The 22,146-nt window shown below is 36.0% G+C and overlaps 1 protein-coding gene across 1 annotated transcript; it reads left to right on the forward strand.

Moving 5' to 3' along the window:
• The first annotated feature begins 16,975 nt into the window (after positions 1-16,975).
• Positions 16,976-19,990, forward strand: LOC139868198 (uncharacterized). Its single transcript, XM_071856528.1, has 2 exons — positions 16,976-17,800; positions 17,870-19,990. The coding sequence occupies exons 1-2, from the start codon at positions 16,976-16,978 to the stop codon at positions 19,988-19,990; spliced, it is 2,946 nt and encodes a 981-aa protein (XP_071712629.1).
• Positions 19,991-22,146: the final 2,156 nt, after the last annotated feature.

A 22,146-nucleotide genomic window follows, 5' to 3' on the forward strand; every position in this document is an offset into this window, starting at 1 on the left:
TCTATAGTTGGTTCATCCGGAAATTGTGAGTCTTCCCCAAAAATACCACTTTCGTCATCGGATATGTTAATGACTGAAACACAATCTGAAGGTTCTGATTCGGAGTCGCTGAATGTGATAATAAGTTTCGAGCCCGACATCTATCACACAACAACTAACCCATTAGTACTTACATAATATTTACACATAAATTTTAACCAACAGTGATAAGCAATGGTTTTTTTTTTTTTTTTAAATCAGACCCGGTCAAAGTCCAGACTTTACTAATGTATCCTAACGACTTCTCGGTTAGACACACTAATGCAAACCTGGTTCGCTAAGACCAACGCTCTGATACCACATGTCATAACCCGTCCTTAACCATAAGAACGCGTTAGATAACGTATGATTTCATTGCGAGGTATTGACCTCTATATGAGACATTTTTGAAAGAAAACTGCATATATTATACATTACAAACCATAACCATTATTTTTGTTACAAGCTTAAGACAATAAAAAGAAGATTAACGTTTAGCGATAATCTTCGACTTACAAACTTTACAAATGATGACAACAACACGGTTTCTAGCATATTTTACAATACAACATCTCGGATATGCAGTTTTATTTTTGACACAAACATGCGTACGCAAGATCCTGGTTAGATCCAACATGATGCAGCGGAAGCTTTAGAAATCACCTGAGAATAGACATGTTTTAAAAGGTCAACATAAAGTTGGTGAGATATAGGTTTAATGCCGGCAGCAATATATATATAGACCACAAGATTTCGTATATAAACAGTTTAATAAAAGTATTCTAAGTGGTTGAGCACTTGGTAACCATACTTAACATTTTCACGTCGCATATTCCCTTTAATATGAAATCTTACTACACCGTACCAAGTGTAGTCACAAAACGAAGTACTGTGCAACCGTTGAATACTGGTCGTCCAGTCCGATTGGGGTTGTCAGGCCCGATAGATCTATCAACAGGATTCGCGTTTACAATACCGCTGTAAATATTAGTTACCAAGCTACAGGGAAGTATGCCAGTGGTACAACTCAACGTAGAACATATTTTTCAGTTACTTGTGTCCATATCGTAAAACATAAAATACATGTATTCTCATCCCGAAATATTTAGAGTTTAAAAGTGGGACTATATACTCACTCTTGTCTTGATGATATATATAATTTGACTCGGTCTTCCGGTTGATATCACAAACCTATCCATATATAATATATCAATATGTTTTCATTTTAAAACAAACGTTATATATATATATACTTGTTATACTTTTAATATTTTGAATATTTCCTTAGTCCGTAGTTAGCATTCCGATGTTAGTAATTCAATTTTAATGGTTCATTTTTAGATGTTTAATATACCCGCAATGAAATAAACCAAACCCCCAACGAAATAAATAAAACCCCAACGTATATGTATTGGTCGAGATTAATCTTGACCCATGGTACCGGTGTTGTCAAATGACGTGTTGCGTACATAAAGTACCGGTGTTGTCAAATGACGTGTTGCGTACAATCATGGGATCTTATGATTAATCTTCTCGTGTTGCTTACGGGTGATCCTGAACCATATGAAATTGAATTGTAAGTACATATATATAAAATATCATGTTATCTTAGAAGTATGTGATTTTATGTAAATTTTTCCAATGAATCCCGAAGTCATTTAAGTCTTGGATAACCAATTTTGTTTCGGTCATAGTTTCTTCGTTACAAGTCCGTTTTCGTTGATTCAAATTGCCATCTTCTTGGATCGAGTTCTTCTTTAAGACTATGAACTGTAAATACCTTGGTTTGTATTCAAAATCATACGGCATAGGTGAAAGTTTAGTGAAACATATAAAGTTAAACATTTTTGTTACAACAAAATCATTTAATGACCATTTTTCCAAAAATACTTATACTTTGAAAAACCAAGTTTTACCTTGTTAAATTAACATATAAATAAGTTATATTACATGTCTTGAAGTATTTTAAAAGTTAAGTTAGAAGGATCTATTTAGTTTGCAAACAAGTTTGAAAACATTCAAACTATGTTCTTGTTGTTAAACTTGTATACCACAAAATATGATAGCTATATATATATGAATTGAATAAGGTTATGAACATAAATTCTACCTCAAGTTCCTTGGATAAGTTTGCTGTAAAAGAGGAGTAAGAAGCTAGAATCAAAAGGGTGATAGAAGTGGATGAAAGATTGGAAGTAAGTTGGTGTTCTTGGAGGGTTTTCTTGAAGTGTTTTTGTATGGTTTTCTTATGGTGTTTTAGTATGGTTTTTGAAGCTAGATCTTTATGGAACTTTGCTGGATTGTTATGGAGTTTAGAGAGTAAGAAAGAGTGTGTGTTTTTAGTTAAGAGATTGAAGTAAAAATGAATCAAAAATGATGATACATATATACTCCTAAAAATGTGATCTTTAAGGATAACATGACAAAATTTTAGTTTGTATTTTTGTAATTAGTCTTGCAATGATTCAAAAGTAATTACCTTATACATAAGGCATGAATAAGGGCTGGTTAGGTGGTGATTTGATGTGTATATACCAATAGTAAATACGTATAGAAGCTTGGTATGATACGAGTACAAATACTCTAGGTATACGTATAGAAATTTTGTGAAAAATGGAATGAGGATTCAAATATAGCTATCTTTTGTGAATACACTTATATGATTTTATGTATTTAAGTTCTTAAAAGTGATTAAATACATTACTTATACAATATATGTATAAACATTATATGTCTTAAGTATTTATGTCAAATAACGTTACGTATAGTTATCGTTTTGAAAACTTAAGTTAGTAGTTTCAAAATACACATATAACTTGTTGTTATTAATATAAAATGAGGTATTAAAACATTCCTTAATCATGTTAAATATGTATATATACATATATATACACAAACGTATAATTATCATATATTGTATGGTTCGTGATATCATCGGTCAAACTAGACGGTCAAACGTTGTGTAAAACTCTTTTCGGAAATATCAGTCTCGACAATTTGGATTGCTTATCATGTTGGCAAGGTTTAATTTATGTAAATATTAATCTTATAAGTATAGAATGATCGAAAAAGTGCGGGTCGTTACACATGTTTATTCTCAGGTATGAAAGAAATCTTCCGATGTGCATTTGCTCATTTTAGGGATTTTACTTGGAGTCATTCATGACATATTTCAAAAGACGTTGCATTCGAGTCGTTGAGTTCATCAAGATTATTATTAAGTCAATTATAGTTGGATGCCGTCAATTTTCGATGTAATGAAAGTTTTTTTTTTTTTAAACGAATGCAATGTTTGTAAAATGTATCATATAGAGGTCAAGTACCTCGCGATTTAATCATATGTTATTGTATTCGTTCTTATGGATTAGGACGGGTCTTTACAAAAATGTCAACACGAATGTTGGTGAGCTATAGTTTTGTAAACAATGATATAATGTAGACCACGAGATTTCGTATTAAAAACAGTGTGAAAAGTATATGATAAAGTATATGCTTATCCATGGGCACCCGTGTAACGACCCGTCAAAATCGCTATTGACGCGGCACGTTAATCATTGATTCCACAGTGAGGTTTTGACCTCTATATGATACGTTTTGATAAAATATTGCATTCATTAAAATAAGTGACTTTCTAAACATAGAAAGTTATAAACATGTGAGCAAGTGCTTAGGTATAAGCAAAACCCCGAAATACATAAGTCTTTAATTTACAGGTTGACATCACAGTCCAATTATTTATTACACAACGAAGTTTTATTTTGAATGCAATAAACTTTGTACAAAGCATGAGAGACTCCATGCAGGCAACAAGCACATCACAGCGGAAGCATTCTAAGGACCTGAGAATAAAACATGCTAAAAAGTCAACACGAATGTTGGTGAGTTATAGGTTTAATTGCTCGAGTCATAAACATATATAAAGATAGACCACAAGATTTCATCAAGATTTTATTAATAGATTCTACGTAACAGAGCACCCTGGTAACTAAACTTAACGCTATAGTGATAATTACCCCATTCGTTTTAATACACGCAAACCAACGTGTCTTAAACTCAAATAACATACGTCCGTTAAAAGGCTAGCGCTCTAGCTCGGACGGGGATGTCAAGCCCTATGGATCCATATACAATTATTCGCGCCCACCAGTCCATATCCTATGTACTGGCAGCTACTAGTTACCAAAGCTAAGGGATTTTCTGTTTAACTCAGTGTAGAATTTAGTATGTACTTGTGTCTTATCGCGTTTAAAATAAATTGCATGTATTCTCAGCCCAAAAATATTTAAAGTATTTAAAAAGGGAGACTATAAACTCACAGTTCAATATTGCGATTCAATATTGTAGGAAAATTGCGTAGACGTAATGATGGTAGACGACTGTATGGTTGGCCTTGGATTCAAGAACAATACCCCGAATAATACCTAATATTTCCTTAGCTTAAAGCGGTTTGAAACCCGAATTAAAAGCACCCTCGTATATACCTTATTATTATTAAACTTAAATTTAAAATTATAATTATAATATAAATATAAATATTGAGAGATAAATGTGAAAAAACTTCGTCGAACAAACTGCGTATTTATATTACTTTTCGATTTACTGTAGCTCATGCGATCGCATGAGTTTTCAGTGTTTTTGCCATGCGATCGCATGGCCGCCTTTTCCGTTTTTGTTTGCTAGTCCGGCGACATCAAATAGTGTTTACTGTAGCAAATAGTGTATACTGTAGCAAACAGTGTTTTTTACTGTAGCAAATAGTGCTACTGTAGCAAATCACTGTAGCAAAGTCGTTTTCACTGTAGCACTGTAGCAAAATGTGGTTTCACTGTAGCAAAATACGGTTTCACTGTAGCAAATAGTATTTTACTGTAGCAAATAGTGTTTTACTGTAGCAAAGTAATTTTTACTGTAGCAACTAGGGTTTTACTGTAGGAAAGTCGTTTTTACTTGTACATATATATATATATATATATATATATATATATATATATACATACATATAATTGTTCATGAATCGTTGAGAGTAGTCAAAGGTAATTGTATATATGAAACAGTTCTAAAATTTTGAGACTCAATCTAACAGACTTTGTTTAACGTGCCAAAATAATAAATCATATAGAGAATTGGTTTAAATTAGTCGAAATTTTTCGGGTCATCACAGTACCTCCCCGTTAAAGAAAATTTCGTCCCGAAATTTTGAGTAGTACCTGTTTCATGAGCGATATCAGTGAACAAATGTGGATACTTTTGCTTCATTTGATCTTCACGTTCCCAAGTAAACTCGGGTCCTTGTCTTGCATTTCAACGAACTCTAACTATCGGTATTTTGCTTTGTTTTAATTGTTTGACCTCACGGTCCATGATTTCAACAGGTTCTTCGACAAAATGGAGTTTATCATTAATTCGTATTTCGTCAAGAGGAATTACGACATCCTCTTCAGCTAAACATTTCTTTAAATTTGACACGTGAAATGTGTCGTGAACACTACTAAGTTCTTGCGGTAGCTTTAATCGATAAGCAACTGCTCCAATTCTTTCGGTGATTTCAAAGGGTCCTACGTACCTAGGACTTAGCTTTCCTCGTTTACCGAATCGTACAACGCCTTTCCAGGGTGACACTTTCAACATGACTTTGTCGCCCACTTGAAATTCTAGCGGTTTTCTTCTTACATCAGCATAACTCTTTTGGCGACTCATGGCCGTTTTCAATCGCTGTTGTATTTGAATGATCTTTTCGGTGGTTTCGTGAATAATTTCTGGTCCAGTAAGTTGTCTTTCTCCTACTTCACTCCAACAGATAGGAGATCTGCACTTTCTACCGTAAAGTGCTTCAAATGGTGCTGCGTTGATGCTCGTATGATAGCTGTTATTGTATGAAAATTCTGCCAACGGTAAGTGTCAATCCCAACTGGTTCCAAAGTCAATCACGCATGCCCGTAACATGTCTTCCAATGTTTGTATTGTTCTTTCACTTTGACCATCTGTCTGTGGGTGATAAGCGGTGCTCATATCTAATCGAGTTCCCAATGCTTTTTGTAATGATTGCCAAAAACGTGATGTGAATCGGGTGTCGTGATCAGATATGATGGAGATGGGTACACCATGCCTGGAAACTACTTCCTTCAAATATAGGCGTGCTAATTTCTCCATACTGTCTGTCTCCTTTATTGGTAGGAAGTGAGCTGATTTAGTTAGACGATCAACTATCACCCAAATAGTATCATGACTACTTGCAGTCCTTGGCAATTTCGTAATGAAATCCATGGTTATTCTTTCCCATTTCCACTGCGGAATTTCTGGTTGTTGCAGTAATCCTGACGGCTTTTGGTGCTCAGCTTTAACCTTTGCACACGTCAAACATTTGCTTACATAAGTAGCAATTTCTGTCTTCATATTAGGCCACCAATAGAACTTCTTGAGATCGTGGTACATTTTCCCATTTCCTGGGTGAATTGAGTACCTCGTTTTGTGTGCTTCATCTAGTACTAGTTGCCTTAGGTTACCATGTCTTGGTACCCATATCCTACCAGCAAAATACAGGGTTCCATCGGCTTTTACTTCAAGTTGTTTTTCTAACCCTTTGCTCATTTCACCTTTTTCGTTTTCTCCTTTTAAAGCTTCTAATTGTGCTGCTTGAATTTGCTTTGTGAGATCAGTACGAATTGTAATATTCAAAGCTCGGACCCTAAGAGGTTTTACTCTTTCTTTTCGACTTAGGGCATCAGCTACAACATTAGCTTTTCCGGGGTGGTAACTGATTTCACAATCGTAATCGTTTAACAATTCTACCCAGCGACGTTGCCTCATATTGAGTTGTTTTTGATCAAAAATATGTTGAAGACTCTTATGGTCGGTGTACACTGTACACTTGGTGCCATATAGATAGTGTCTCCATATTTTGAGTGCAAAAACTACTGCTCCAAGTTCCAAATCGTGCGTCGTATAGTTCTTTTCATGAATTTTTAGTTGTCGTGAGGCATATGCGATAACTTTTGTGCGTTGCATTAATACACATCCTAAACCTTGGCGCGAAGCGTCACAATAGATCACGAAATCATCATTTCCTTCCGGTAATGACAAAATAGGTGCAGACGTTAACTTCTTCTTTAATAACTGGAATGAGGATTCCTGTTCCGTGGACCAATCATACTTCTTTCCCTTTTGAGTCAATGCAGTTAAGGGCTTGGCGATTCTAGAGAAATCTTAAATGAATCTTCGGTAGTAACCAGCAAGACCTAAGAATTGGCGAATTTGTGTTGGAGTCTTCGGGGTTTCCCATTTACTAATGGCTTCGATCTTGGCGGGGTCAACTTTAATTCCATGTTTACTGACAACATGGCCCAAAAATTGTACTTCTTGTAACCAGAAATCACACTTCGAAAGTTTTGCGTACAATTCTTCTTTCTTGAGTATCTCCAGTACCAGTCTTAAGTGTTGCTCATGTTCTTCCTTGTTCTTCGAGTAAATCAATATGTTGTCGATAAAAACAATGACAAATTTGTCTAAATACGGTCTACAGATGCGATTCATTAGATCCATGAATACTGCTGGAGCATTAGTTAATCCAAAAGGCATGACTAGAAACTCATAGTGACCGTAACGGGTTCTGAACGCGGTTTTAGGAACATCTTCTTCCTTCACTCTCAGATGATGATATCCGGAGCGTAGATCAATCTTAGAATAAACACTTGATCCTTGCAATTGATCAAACAAATCATCAATCCTCGGTAATGGGTACCGATTCTTGATCGTTAATTTGTTTAATTCTCGGTAATCTATGCACATTCTCATAGATCCATCCTTCTTCTTGACGAACAGAATAGGAGCACCCCAAGGTGAAAAACTAGGACGAATAAATCCACGGTCCGATAATTCTTGCAACTGGTCTTGTAATTCTTGCATTTCTGAAGGTGCAAGTCTATATGGAGATCGGGCTACAGGTGCAGCTCCTGGTATGAGATCAATCTGGAATTCTACACATCTGTGTGGAGGTAGCCCCGGTAATTCTTCTGGAAATACTCCGGGATATTCTCTTACAACCGGCATGTCATCAATTCTTCTTTCTTCAGTATCGATCTTCTTTACGTGTGCCAGAATAGCATAACAACCTTTTCTTATAAGTTTCTGGGCCTTCATACAGCTGATAAAGTTCAGTTTTGAGTTGTTCTTCTCCCCATAAATCATTAATGACGTTTCATCCTTACGAGGGATGCGGATTGCTTTCTCAGCGCAAACAACTTCCGCTCTTGTTTTGGACATCCAGTCCATGCCAACGATTACATCAAAACTTCATAATTCTACGGGTATCAAATCAATTTTGAAGGTTTCACCAGCGAGATTCATTTCGCAACCATGGCAAATTTTATCGGCTTTTATCAGTTTACCATTAGCTAATTTAATAGTATATTTATCGTCTAGAGGTAATGATGCACATTTTAGTTTAAAACTAAAGTCTTTACACATATAACTTCTATCAGCACCCGTATCAAACATAATAGAAGCTAGTTGATTATTAACGGTAAACGTACCCGTGACAAGATTAGGATCCTCACGTGCTTTACTGGCACTAACATTAAAAGCCCTCCCACGTGCGGGTTCTTTGTTCTTCTCCTTATCAGGGCATTGATTTATAAAGTGACCAGACTTCCCGCATTCATAACATTTCTTGACATCGGTCGATTTTGTCTTTACTTCAGAAACGGTGGCATAACAATCTTTCGCCACATGTCCTTTCTTGTTGCACTTATCACAGACCACTTGGCAATAGCCTGCATGATGTGTGTAACATCTTTTGCAGAACGGATGGGGTCCCTTATAGTTTGGACTTGCAGTTGCCCCATCTTGTTTACCTTTAAAAGTTTCTTGTTTCTTCAGGTGAGTACTTTTGCCCTTATAGTCTTCCCATTTCCTCTTTCCTTCAGTTGTCTTGACTTCGGTAATTGGTGCCTTAATCGAACTCTCTGTGATCTGGTCCATGAGTTGGTGTGCCATTGTCATGGCTTCCTGCATCGTATTCGGTTTGGACGATGTAACATTTTCTTTGATATTGATCGATAAACCGTCAATATACATTTCTATCTTTCGTTTCTCATTTGGCACCAATTCGGGACACAACAAGGCTAGTTCCATGAAATGCTTTTCATAGTTATTGAGATTCGCGCCGATAACCTTTAGATTACGTAACTCAGATTCCATTTTTCTGATCTCGTTTCGAGGACAGTACTCCTCGATTAGCATCTTTTTCAGTTCTTCCCAAGAGATATCATATGCCGTATCTATTCCTTCTGCTTTAGCATAATTGTTCCACCAAGTAAGTGCACCATCTTGCAACGTGCACGAAGCATAATTTGACTTGTCTCCTTTTGCACAATTACTGATTTTGAAAACGGACTCCATCTTTTCAAACCATCGGGTTAGACCGACTGGTCCCTCAGTTCCACTAAACGTCTGTGGTTTGCATCCTTGAAAAGTTTTGTATGAGCATCCGTTTCGTGAATTTGTGTTTACGGCTGCTGCTTTGGCTGCTGCTTCGGCTGTTGCTTTTGCTGCCTCGGTTGCAGCAATTCTTTCATTCACACGTTTCTCGACTAGTTGCTCAAACTCAGCATCCGACATTTGAGACATGTTTCTTCAATAAACACAACAGAAATAATTTAATCATATAGAATATTATAGGTAAAATGAGTTGTCAATAGTTAATCGTAGCATATTAGTAATATGAACCAATTATTATAAAAGCCTTTTCTTCTTATTACCATTTTATAATTATTTCTAGGGTATTACCTACCCGTTAAGTTCATACATAATAGCTAGTACAAGGAATTAACTACTAAAATCCTAATAATATTCTACTATGAAAAATTATAGCGAGTTACTACATTATTATGTAATAATAATAATAAGAAGTAGTAATAATACAAATAATCATTCCATGCATTTATTATTAATAAACCAAAATAATACAATACCATACAATACTGATATTTTACATATGCTTATTTTACATAACAAGATAGAGTAGCACACATAAGCAATAAAATAGCGCATGGAAGATTTATGGTTGCGAGGTCGTTTATTCAGAACTATCAGAAACTTCTTCCCATTTGGTTCTCTCAGCCAATTGTTTGTGTGCACATGGTCCGACAGACATTCTGGCAGTGTATTTTATTTTTGGTTGGGGTTTTGAGGTACCCGTTGCCTCAGTGGGTTTAATACAATAAGGGTGGTTACGGATCGAATGGTCATGTTCCTTTTTAATAATTAAGGACTTTTTATTATTGTGGTTGTTTTTATTATCTATAGCAAGTTGGAATTTCTCCTTAGTGATCTCTTTTATTTCATTAGCGAAATCCTCCTCCTTACTGATCTCGTCTGATGACGAACTGTCTGAGTCATGTGTAGGAGAATATGATGAAGAACTGCGAGAATATGTACCGGTGGTCATGAACCGAAATCTGCCAGGCGTAATCGGCACAACCCGCCCGTCGGCGGTATATCTGGACCAATGTCCATATTTGTTTAGAAATGGACGATCCTCGTTTACTCCAGGGATCATGGGTCCATGCCAACGATACTGTGGCTCCGGAAAACTAAAGCTGGGTGGAGCTGGAACCTCCTCTGGGTTTACCGGGAGTTGAGATTCCCCGGCTAACACAATTTCTTCTTTAATAGGTATTGGAATGCCCTTTTCAGTTGTGGATAGAATAGATTCAGTGTCCGATTCCAAGTCGTACAAAATGATAGGATTAGAAGAAGTCATCTATCGATTAATTGAAACAACAATTACGTTAGCATATAAATATATCACATATAATGTTTTTGACCAAATGATAAGCAAAAATCAGTAAAAACAGATATGGTCATAGTCCAGACTCACTAATGCATCCTAACAGTTACCAGTTAAACACACTAATGTAATTTCTGGTTCCCTATGACCTCAAACTCGGATACCAACTGTAACGACCCGTCAAAATCGCTATTGACGCGGCACGTTAATCATTGATTCCACAGTGAGGTTTTGACCTCTATATGATACGTTTTGATAAAATATTGCATTCATTAAAATAAGTGACTTTCTAAACATAGAAAGTTATAAACATGTGGGCAAGTGCTTAGGTATAAGCAAAACCCCGAAATACATAAGTCTTTAATTTACAGGTTGACATCACAGTCCAATTATTTATTACACAACGCAGTTTTATTTTGAATGCAATAAACTTTGTACAAAGCATGAGAGACTCCATGCAGGCAACAAGCACATCACAGCGGAAGCATTCTAAGGACCTGAGAATAAAACATGCTAAAAAGTCAACACGAATGTTGGTGAGTTATAGGTTTAATTGCTCGAGTCATAAACATATATAAAGATAGACCACAAGATTTCATCAAAATTTTATCAATAGATTCTACGTAACAGAGCACCCTGGTAACTAAACTTAACGCTATAGTGATAATTACCCCATTCGTTTTAATACACGCAAACCAACGTTCTTAAACTCAAATAACATACGTCCGTTAAAAGGCTAGCGCTCTAGCTCGAACGGGGATGTCAAGCCCTATGGATCCATATACAATTATTCGCGCCCACCAGTCCATATCCTATGTACTGGCAGCTACTAGTTACCAAAGCTAAGGAATTTTCGGTTTAACTCAGTGTAGAATTTAGTATGTACTTGTGTCTTATCGCGTTTAAAATAAATTGCATGTATTCTCAGTCCAAAAATATTTAAAGTATTTAAAAAGGGAGACTATAAACTCACAGTTCAATATTGCGATTCAATATTGTAGGCAAATTGCGTAGACGTAATGATGGTAGACGACTGTATGGTTGGCCTTGGATTCAAGAACAATACCCCGAATAATACCTAATATTTCCTTAGCTTAAAGCGGTTTGAAACCCGAATTAAAAACACCCTCGTATATACCTTATTATTATTAAACTTAAATTTAAAATTATAATTATAATATAAATATAAATATTGAGAGATAAATGTGAAAAAACTTCGTCGAACAAACTGCGTATTTATATTACTTTTCGATTTACTGTAGCTCATGCGATCGCATGAGTTTTCAGTGTTTTTGTCATGCGATCACATGGCCGCCTTTTCCGTTTTTGTTTGCTAGTCCGTCGACATCAAATAGTGTTTACTGTAGCAAATAGTGTATACTGCAGCAAACAGTGTTTTACTGTAGCAAATAGTGTTACTGTAGCACTGTAGCACTGTAGCAAAATGCGGTTTCACTGTAGCAAAATACGGTTTCACTGTAGCAAAATACGGTTTCACTGTAGCAAATAATGTTTTACTGTAGCAAATAGTGTTTTACTGTAGCAAAGTAATTTTTACTGTAGCAACTAGGGTTTTACTGTAGGAAAGTCGTTTTTACTTGTACATATATATATATATATATATATATATATATATATATATATATATATATATACATACATATAATTGTTCATGAATCGTTGAGAGTAGTCAAAGGTAATTGTATATATGAAACAGTTCTAAAATTTTGAGACTCAATCTAACAGACTTTGTTTAACGTGCCAAAATAATAAATTGTATAGAGAATTGGTTTAAATTAGTCGAAATTTTTCGGGTCATCACAACTCGGTAACTAACTTAACGTAAAAATAATATATTACCCCCTAAAAGCACACTTGGCGAGTGCGTATGTTCTCGATGTATTAAACACACGTTAAATGCTAGCGCACTAGCCCGGGTGGGGATGTCAAACCCTATGGATCCATATCTGAGATTCGTGTCTACCGGTTCAAAAACCAGTAGTTAAACGTTACCGTGCTAAGGGGAAATTTTATGCCGTTATATAACCCACACATATATAAAGTTTAAGTACTCGTTTTTAGTAAGTAAAACATAAAAAGCGCATGTATTCTCAGTCCCAAAAATAGTATAAGTAAAAAGGGAGCTATAACTCACAGTGATAAATGCGGTAAAAGTCGATATGAAAAGTATGCAAGTAGTAAGCCGGTTCGAAAGGTCCTCAACCTAGATCAAAGGTTACTAAGCCAGTATATTGTCCCAAAAGGTTTAAAAGTGAATAAATTAAGTCTTAAGTATCATCATCATCATCATCATCATCATTCGTAAAAGGTAAAGTAAGTTTCCAACAGGAATAGAGATCGAAACAAAAGGCTGACTTCGGACAGCTGCTACGACCTCTATACAAACCGAAAAGATACGTGGTCAGTGGCCAAGGCTCCGTATGTGAGTCCTCGTACCGCTCTCAAATTTTTAGATCCTAACTCGATGTCTTTTGACCGTGGCGACGGTTCAAGCGCGAGTAGGTCAGAAATTTTAGCACGTCGTTACAAAGGCGTAGTGATTTTCGGAAGGCTATAAATCCTAAACCGTATATCGGATTTAGGAGAGTCTTAAATGAAAAGTCATCTAATCGAAACGAACTATCTGAAAATCAACATTCCAGAAGTCCCAGGTGTCTGATCAGACCCCAAAAAATAGTAAACAAGTGCTCCAGTGGGTTCCTTGGTGCTTGATGCTCATCACGGTTCTCATCCTTGATGCGTGTAAGCTTGAAGTGTACATCTCTTTGATGTTTTAGCATCACTTTGACCAAGTTTCAACCATCAACACACAATGTCAAGACTAAGAAGTAATACAACTCACTTAAGAGTTTTAGAAGGATGATGAACCAAGGTTGCATCATGTTCTTAGTCTTAACACAAATACAAGTTCTATTCAAGATTAAAGCTACAAACTTTGATTCAATCAAACAAGCAAGACATAAATTTGATCAATCAAAGTAATCGAACCCTAAGCTAGAGAGCTTGGATCCTTTAACAATTAACTATGAGATTTCAAAACTAGAAAGCTTGAATCTTTTATTTTCTTGAAGATCTTTAAAGCAAAAGGCTAGATCTTCAAGTTTCATGAAGATCATAAACATAAGTTTTGATCTTTTTAACAAAATAAAGAGATCATAAGCTAGAAAACTTAGATCCAATAAAATTAATGAAGATTCAAAGCTAGAAAGCTTGAATCTTTCATGTTCTTGAAGGATTCAAATCAAAGTTTGAATCTACAAGATATAACAAGATCAAAAAGCTAAAAAGCTTGATCTTTACATGATGATGATGTCGTAATTATGAAGAGAAGGAGAAGAAGAAGAAAATTTAAAACTTACAATTTTTAGTGTGAGAAAGACTAGAGAGAAAATTAGAGAGCAAGTGTGTGTAAAATGAGAATGAGATCAAGTGTGAAATGGATGAAATAAGCTTGATATTTATAGTGGTGGAGGGTGGTGGTTACTGTAGGTTTTGGGGGGGACAAGGGGACAACTTTTTGCTTTTTGCATGGTGGTGGTCTAAAGGTGGTGCTTGTTGTTGGGATCTCATGCAACATGTGTGGTAATGGTTAACAAAAATGCTAGTATGTTGGCTCATATTAATGGGTTTTTGTCCTACTTCTTAATGGGTCATAATCCATTTAAAATTGGGCTAATTAAATGGCCCATTAGCTAGAGTAGGGTGGGCTTAAGTCCAACAAGGTAGAAAGTCCAATAAGACTAACTATTGTGCATTAGTAAATTACTAAGCGTAATTAAGTAACCAATAAGCCAAGTAATTATCATTAGAAAATAACAATTAGTATTACGTAGTCATAATATTCTAATTACGACAAAAGTTAAACGTGTACCAAAATACATAGCTCGTTCTAAACGTCAAGTGACACTAACGGTCATAGAAGCATTCGGGGATCAAGTTAAGTAATTAAGCACTTAATAATACGTTCTAAGATATAACGAAAGTAATCAACATAAATAAGATCCCAGAATATAATCTAATACAGTACGCACAAATACGCAGTTTTGAGAAAGTAACAAGCACAAATATAAGTCAAAAAAGTCGGGTCGTTACACGAATCTTGGGGAGATCTCGTTTGGACATTTTTTGGGAGATCACGGCATCTTCGAAAATCTCGGGGAGATCTCGAAAGTTGACTTACGTTGACTTTTTAGTTTTTTGAATAACAATATAAATATATTGATAAATATATGTATATTTATATAAATTTTTACGAGATTTTAAAAGAAAAATCGAGAAAATCGGAGAAATTACTAGATTGTGCGAGAAAATCCAAAAAATGAGCGAGAAAATTCGAAAAATGAGCGAGAAAATTCGAGAAATCATGGCTTTGACCAAGTTTGACCCCGTTGACCAAGAAATCTCGGGAGATGAACATCTCGTCTCGGCCACCTTTCAAAAACGAGATCTCGGGGAAATCTCGGGGAGAAATAAGGAGATTTACAACACTGGCTGTAGGTTATCTTTACAATCTTGCTTAGACTTATCTTCAAGATGAGGTCCATTATCAATATCACGATACTGGACTATTGGGTCGTTTGGTTCAGTTGGCCTAATAGATCCAACCCGATTCGGGACCAAACATTCTGTATCTGGTCCCACCTCTTCATGTCTCTTAGTATTCTCACCCACATTTTTGGAATTTGGGTTGTCATGATTATGTTCGCTTGAATTAAACTGGCAGCCGTAAACATTCTCATTGGTCTCCTCAACTACCGCGTTATCATCAAAAAGCTCATCAATTCCGAAACAACCCGAATACGAATCATGCAGGTTTATCTTTTCCGTCACCGGAGAACCGGTCATCTTCTCCGGCATGTTTTCTTCAAAAACCCTAAAATCATCACCATCAACTTCTTTATCATCCTCATCCATGATCTGTTCATCTTCTTGAAGGATCTCATTGTAGAGACTATATTCCTCATCTGAGAAGTGTAACATATCATCATCACTAGATAGGTCATCTGAATCGATACTATCACTTGAATACCCTGAAAAAGTGCAATTGTCTTCCCCATCATCTGTAGAAACTTTTTTAGACGAACATATTTTGCGTTCTCCTTCCACGTTGACAAAGTATAATTTAGACTTGAAGATAAGTTTAATCGATTCATTTACTACCTCGAGTTATTAAGTTTCACAAAAACTCTACCATGAGTTAAACTCTGGTTCCCTTCTACAGAACAATTCTCCAAGATATAAACTGTACCCCCACCATTCGGCGATGGAGGTGAAGGTTTTCAGTCTAGAATGGTGGTGGTACCCCACATATCTTTAGCCATGTCGTACGCCCTTCCGGCCAAAGTGAGAAGTCCCACAGATGTAACTTGTGTAACCATTTACGAAACGAATGGTCACATTTCATAACATTCTTTGCTGCCTAAATTGAATCAAGAACGGTCAACACATCTAACTCACCGAGTAGTTTGATTTGAAGTTTTTCAAATCCTTCTGCAGTAAGAATCTCACCTAGGTTGATTAAGATATCATGACTTTTCACCTCATCTACAATGGATCTCTGGAGAATATTGTTGTTTATGACACGTATGATTTATAACATGTGCTTTATAATAATGTATAAATTATATAGTGCCTCCTTTTAATTACTCCATATTATTAGTTTAATTATGATTGTATTAATATATTAAGGAGTAGTTTATCTTATATTTTATATCTACAGATAAGAAAAAGAAATGGCATGGAAGGATTAAATAAGTAACATAAACATTTATGTTTTTGATAACTTGTTGGAAGGTTTTTGGTTTAGATTTTGATTGATAAAAGCATAAAATTAATGATGTGATTTATACTTTGATTTTTGAACTAGTTCGTGATGGATAAATGGATTATTATTTAAATATGACGGACGAATATATACTAATAAAAAGAAGGATATTATGTACAACACCATTTTATAAAACAAGAAACATAAATAAGTATGGGGGGTTTTAAAATGGTAATATGAATCTTTTATCCTTAAATATTGGTGGAGGGATGTCATTTAGAGTAAAGCAAAAATGGGTCAATAAAATTTGTAAAGAACATTCAATCTCTATTTTTGGTTTACAAGAAACGAAAGTGTAGACTTTAAATCATTTCGCTATTAAAGCAATGTGGGGCAATTATCAATTCAAGGTTGCGTCTTCTAGTGCTCGAGGGCACTCAGGTGGTATAACCACGGTATGGGATCCGAGTGTCTTTGTGAGCTCAAGGATTATTTCGTTTGATAATATTCTTATTGTCGAAGGATATTTTACTGGAAAAGGGACTAAATGTTTTTTGATGAACATATATGCTCCTCAAGCACGTGCTCAGAAGCGTAATCTTTGGAACTTTATTTCATCTTTTATTTCTAACAACGAAGGAGAGTTCATCGTATTTGGCGATTTTAATTGTGTTCGTTTTCCTCATGAAAGAGTTGGGATGAGATTTTGTAGCGCTGAGGCAGATGAATTCAATAACTTTATCGCAAATGGCAACTTGGTTGACGTTCCATTGGGTGGTCGTTCCTTTACGAGGACGAATAAGGAATTTACCAAACGATCCTTACTTGATCGTTTCCTTGTTTCCAATGGAATTTTGAATTTGTTTCCATCTCTTACAGGTAATATTCTATCGAATATTTGGTCCGATCATTGCCCCATTGTATTGAAAAACGAAGTGGTGGATTATGGCCCGACTCCTTTTCGCTTATTCCATTCTTGGTTTAAGGAAAGTGGCTTTGATGAGGTGGTGATTAACTCCTGGAATGACTCTAACCAATATTGGAGCACAAATTCTCAAATAAAGTTTAAGGACAAACTTAAGTTTGTCAAGATGGCTTTAAAGGACTGGCATAAGTATTCTACAGCTTGTGCAACTTTGCAAAAGAATGCTTTGAACAGTAGGCTTCAAGAAATTGAAGTTGCTTTAGATAATGGGGATATTTCCAATCATGTAGCTCATGAAAGAAATTGAAATGCCTTATCGCTCATTCCAAAGAAGGATAAACCTGTCCACGTTCAGGATTATAGGCCGATAAGTCTCATTGGAGTTCAATACAAGATCATCGCTAAGCTGCTTGCAAATAGATTGGCGAACGTGATTGATACGGTGATTGGCTCTGAGCAAACAGCTTTCATCAAAGGTCAGCAGATTTTAGACGGTCCTCTCATGGTTAACGAAGTTGTTGATTGGTGTAAGAGGAAGAGAAAAAAAGCTATGTTATTCAAGGTGGATTTCGATAAGGCATTTGATTCCATTCATTGGGATTATGTGCTAGATATTCTTCGCTTTATGGGGTTTTCGAATCGATGGATCAGATGGATTAAAGCATGTTTTAACTCTTCGAGGGCCTCTCTTTTACTTAACGGCAGTCCATCTTCAGAGTTCTCGGTTGAACGGGGTCTTAGGCAAGGAGACCCGTTATCTCCTTTTCTTTTCATTATTGGTATGGAAGGATTAAATGCAGCTATAAATGATGCCATGGATGCTGCCTTATTCTCCCCGATTCAGGTAGGAACTCGTAAAAAGTTTACCCGATTAGCATTATGCTTATATGTAGACGACGTCTTATTTTTGGGGGAATGGTCTCAAACTAATGCAGCTAACCTCAAGATTATCCTTGAGTGTTTTTTTCGGGTATCCGGGTTAAGAATAAATCTTATCAAATCTTCCCTTTATGGTGTCGGAGTTAGTGAATCGGAAGTGAATTACTTAGCGAGTTTCATGGGTTGTTCTTTTTCGTCTCTTCCGTTTCATCATTTAGGTTTGCCGGTGGGTTATAACATGAATAGGATGGAAAGTTGGAAAAATGTGATTGATAAAGCTAAAAAGCGTCTTGCTTCGTGGAAGGCAAATATGATCTCGATGGGTGGAAGGCTCACTCTCTTAAAATCAGTGCTAGGAGCGATCGGTACGTATTATATGTCTTTATTTAAAGCCCCGACAGTTGTTATTCAAAAACTCGAATCGTTGCATGCTAATTTTTTTTGGGGCGGTAAGGAAGATGTGAAAAAAATTCATTGGATTAAGTGGAGGGTGGCCTTAAACCCAATTGAAATTGGTGGGTTAGGGGTTGCTAGTCTCAAGTCTCTTAATTTGGCTCTTGTTAATAAATGGAGATGGCGTCTTTTAAATAATCCGAATTCGAGTTGGGTCAATATTATTACTGCTATCCATGCTCCAAGTATAGGTGGTTCTATGCCTTGTGCTAATAATGTGTCTGGAATTTGGAGCTATCTAAAGAAGTGTACGGATCAAGTTGCTTTTTCTCATGCACTTAATGTCTCTAATTTGCGAATGTGTATTGGTAATGGTCGTGCAACAAACTTTTGGTACGACCCGTGGTTTGAAGGTATTCCGCTAGCGGTGAGATTCCCCAGATTGTTTAATTTAGAATGTAACAAGTTTTGCAAAGTGGTTGACAGAGTTGCAATGTCGTTTGAGAGTTATGGCTGGCGTAGATTACCGAGAGGAGGGATCGAATCGATTCAATGGCAGCAATTAATGGATATTGTGAATCAGGTGCAGCTTGTAAATGAGTGTGATCAATGGTGTTGGGATGGGTTCAAGTTTGGTATTTATTCGGTTTCGCAAGCGAGAAAAATGATCGACTCTATTGACCAACAAGATCCATCGCAACCTACTTTATGGTGTAAATACGCTCCTATAAAGATCAATGTTTTCATTTGGCGTTTGAAGTTACGCCGTCTTCCAACTAAGCTTAACTTGGTGGCGAAAGGATTGGAGTTAGATGATGGGATTTGTTGTGTATGCTCTAATGACTTTGAAGATGATTTGCATTTATTCACCAACTGTGCTACCCGCATGGATATTTGGAGCGCTTTAGCAGCCTGGTTTAATTTGGATATTCCGGCATGGAACTCGTTGGATGGCATATGGAATTGGGTGGATGGTGTTCCCATAAACGGCAAACAAAGAATGATTATTCGGGTGATTATTTTCGCTACTCTTTGGAATATTTGGCGGCTAAGAAACAGCATTATTTTTAAAGATTCAAAGTTTCGCAAGTGTCATGTTGTTGATAGCATTATCGTTGATAGTTTTAATTGGTTGTATGCTAGATATAAGAAGAGTAGTATTAATTGGACAGGGTGGTTACAAAACCCTCTGAACGCTTTGTAATTGTATTTTTTTTCCCTTGCTTCTAGCGTCTTGCTAGTCGCCTTTTTATTTAATTTTTCTGCCGTTCGAAAAAAAAAAAAAAACATAAATAAGTTTTTGATTCTATATACCCACCACAGTATTGGACTATATTTGTGTCACATACATATAAATCATAAAATTATACTCTCTCCATTTCATGATGATTGTTAAATAGGTTTTTTTTTTTATATATTTTAATTTAACATACGTACAATAAATGCCATTTTTATCTTATATTTAAGATAGTTTGACCGAATATATTGAGAAGTTTAAATTACGGTAAATAAGTTAATTTTTGCAACTGAACATTTGTTACATAACTAGTAGTCACAACTAGTACCATCCCATAAAAATTAATAACAAAATGCAGCTAGCGTTAATCAAAATTCAACCATCCGTTACACGCCTAGCTACAGCCAATACCACGAGCTGAGGACCAGGACTTCGTACCCATGTCGAAAATTGACTAGTCAACTTTTTTAGCTATTCCATTGAGTTAAAATAGTTAAAAAATGTTAGATTTACAAAAAGCTTATTAAAATATTTGAATATTTTATAAAACATATGGCATTTGGTAAATTAGCAAACCTTGTTAGGATTTTGAATTTTTCATCATGCAATAATGGTACAAATTATTATTACGTGCATCTTCTGCATATGATCGGATATAAGTTAGGTGTTATTAACAGCCCATCGTACTTTCTCCAACCTTGTTTAAGTTGCTTTTTTTTTTTTTTTTTTTTTTTTTGTTGGGGGGGGGGGGCAGCCCTTATTTAAGTTTGTAGTAGTAGTAGTTAGTATTTAACGGAAGTCATATTCGTAAAAGCATATGATCAAAACCACGCAGGTTTGTCTGAGTAGTCACCGAGTTGTCCAATGAAGCACAACACTCGGGTACAATTCCTGATGATCATATATATAGGCATATATATGTATATTTCAAGTGCAAAAGGCAACTTAAATGCAAGTGTAAACAGAACCGCGGATATAAGTTAGCAGTTGTGCGTTGCGCCTAAATCATTGCGGAAGTCCGCATAAAGAAAGTGTGCGAAGATATCCAGCACGAACATTGCGGATAAGTCGGTGGTGCGCGAACATTAGTTCCGCGGATATCCGAAGCCTATAAATAGGGAGTTTGGCCTCTCATTTTAGGTTGTTGATTTTGTGCAATTGCTAAGGTTTTTATGGTTCGCTTGTGAATACGCCCAAGCCTTAATCATAATCAAGCCAAAGTAATGCAATCAAGACCGGGACATGGTGATTGATCACTTAAACCTAGGTGAAAGACGATCATAAGGTCCTAAAAACATTATCAACACCACCATCCACCCCTCATTGCACTCAATTCCTAAATTAGATCTTAACATATGTTACAATACATAAGACATACGTATACACATTTAATGTTAGTAGGTAGTCGGTGCAATTAATGTAGTTAGTTGGGTTGGTGCATTTATTGGGCAGTCAGGTCTTGTATCTAGGGTCTATATATATCCTCGTTGTATGTTGTAAATATGAATTAATCAATAGAGATGAAATTACAGAGAGTTTAGATGTTTGTAAATGTTAAATTACATGGTATGAGAGTGTACCTGTTAATGAGTTGAGTTCAATAAGTCACCACTGTCACCAAGTCATCACCGCCACCATCATAGCCACCCCAAGTCACCACCGTCTCTGAAATTGAACTATTCGAAGTCACTTTTAGATCTCACCACCCCCTCCAAACGTTCCAGAATGTCCCGAATTGTATAACAGAAAAGCACGAAATTTTTCTGACCACCGTAAGCCTTCTCACGCGCCGCCTACCTCCGCCTGCTGCCGCCCACTCGACGGCGCGTGAGGGCGCTTGTACGACTGTTCATCGCTGTTTTTTTCGATCATCTGTTTTGTGATTCCGAACAATATCCTTGAAGTATTGACCCGTTTGAACATCGAAACTTCTGATCGATTGTTTGAGTCACTGTTCTGCTCTTTGGGTGGTGCCTTTTTATTTTGTGTGTGAACAAATTGTGTCCAGTACTAGAGTGGGAGTTAGATATTTTATAAGTCATATTTACTTTTACTTAATCTTGCACATCTTTTGGTTGGGCCCCATTTTATGGAAAAGTTATTAAAAAAAAAAGTTAGTTTTA

This window comes from Rutidosis leptorrhynchoides, chromosome 9 (assembly GCF_046630445.1).
Source record: "Rutidosis leptorrhynchoides isolate AG116_Rl617_1_P2 chromosome 9, CSIRO_AGI_Rlap_v1, whole genome shotgun sequence".
In the NCBI taxonomy this organism is placed as follows: Eukaryota; Viridiplantae; Streptophyta; class Magnoliopsida; order Asterales; family Asteraceae; genus Rutidosis; species Rutidosis leptorrhynchoides.

Bases quoted from the DNA above. Each gene is read 5' to 3' on its own strand.
- LOC139868198 (XM_071856528.1), top strand. From the start codon at position 16,976: ATGTGGGGCAATTATCAATTCAAGGTTGCGTCTTCTAGTGCTCGAGGG. The intron at 17,801-17,869 runs GTAGCTCATGAA...GTCCACGTTCAG, and splicing joins ATGGGGATATTTCCAATCAT to GATTATAGGCCGATAAGTCT.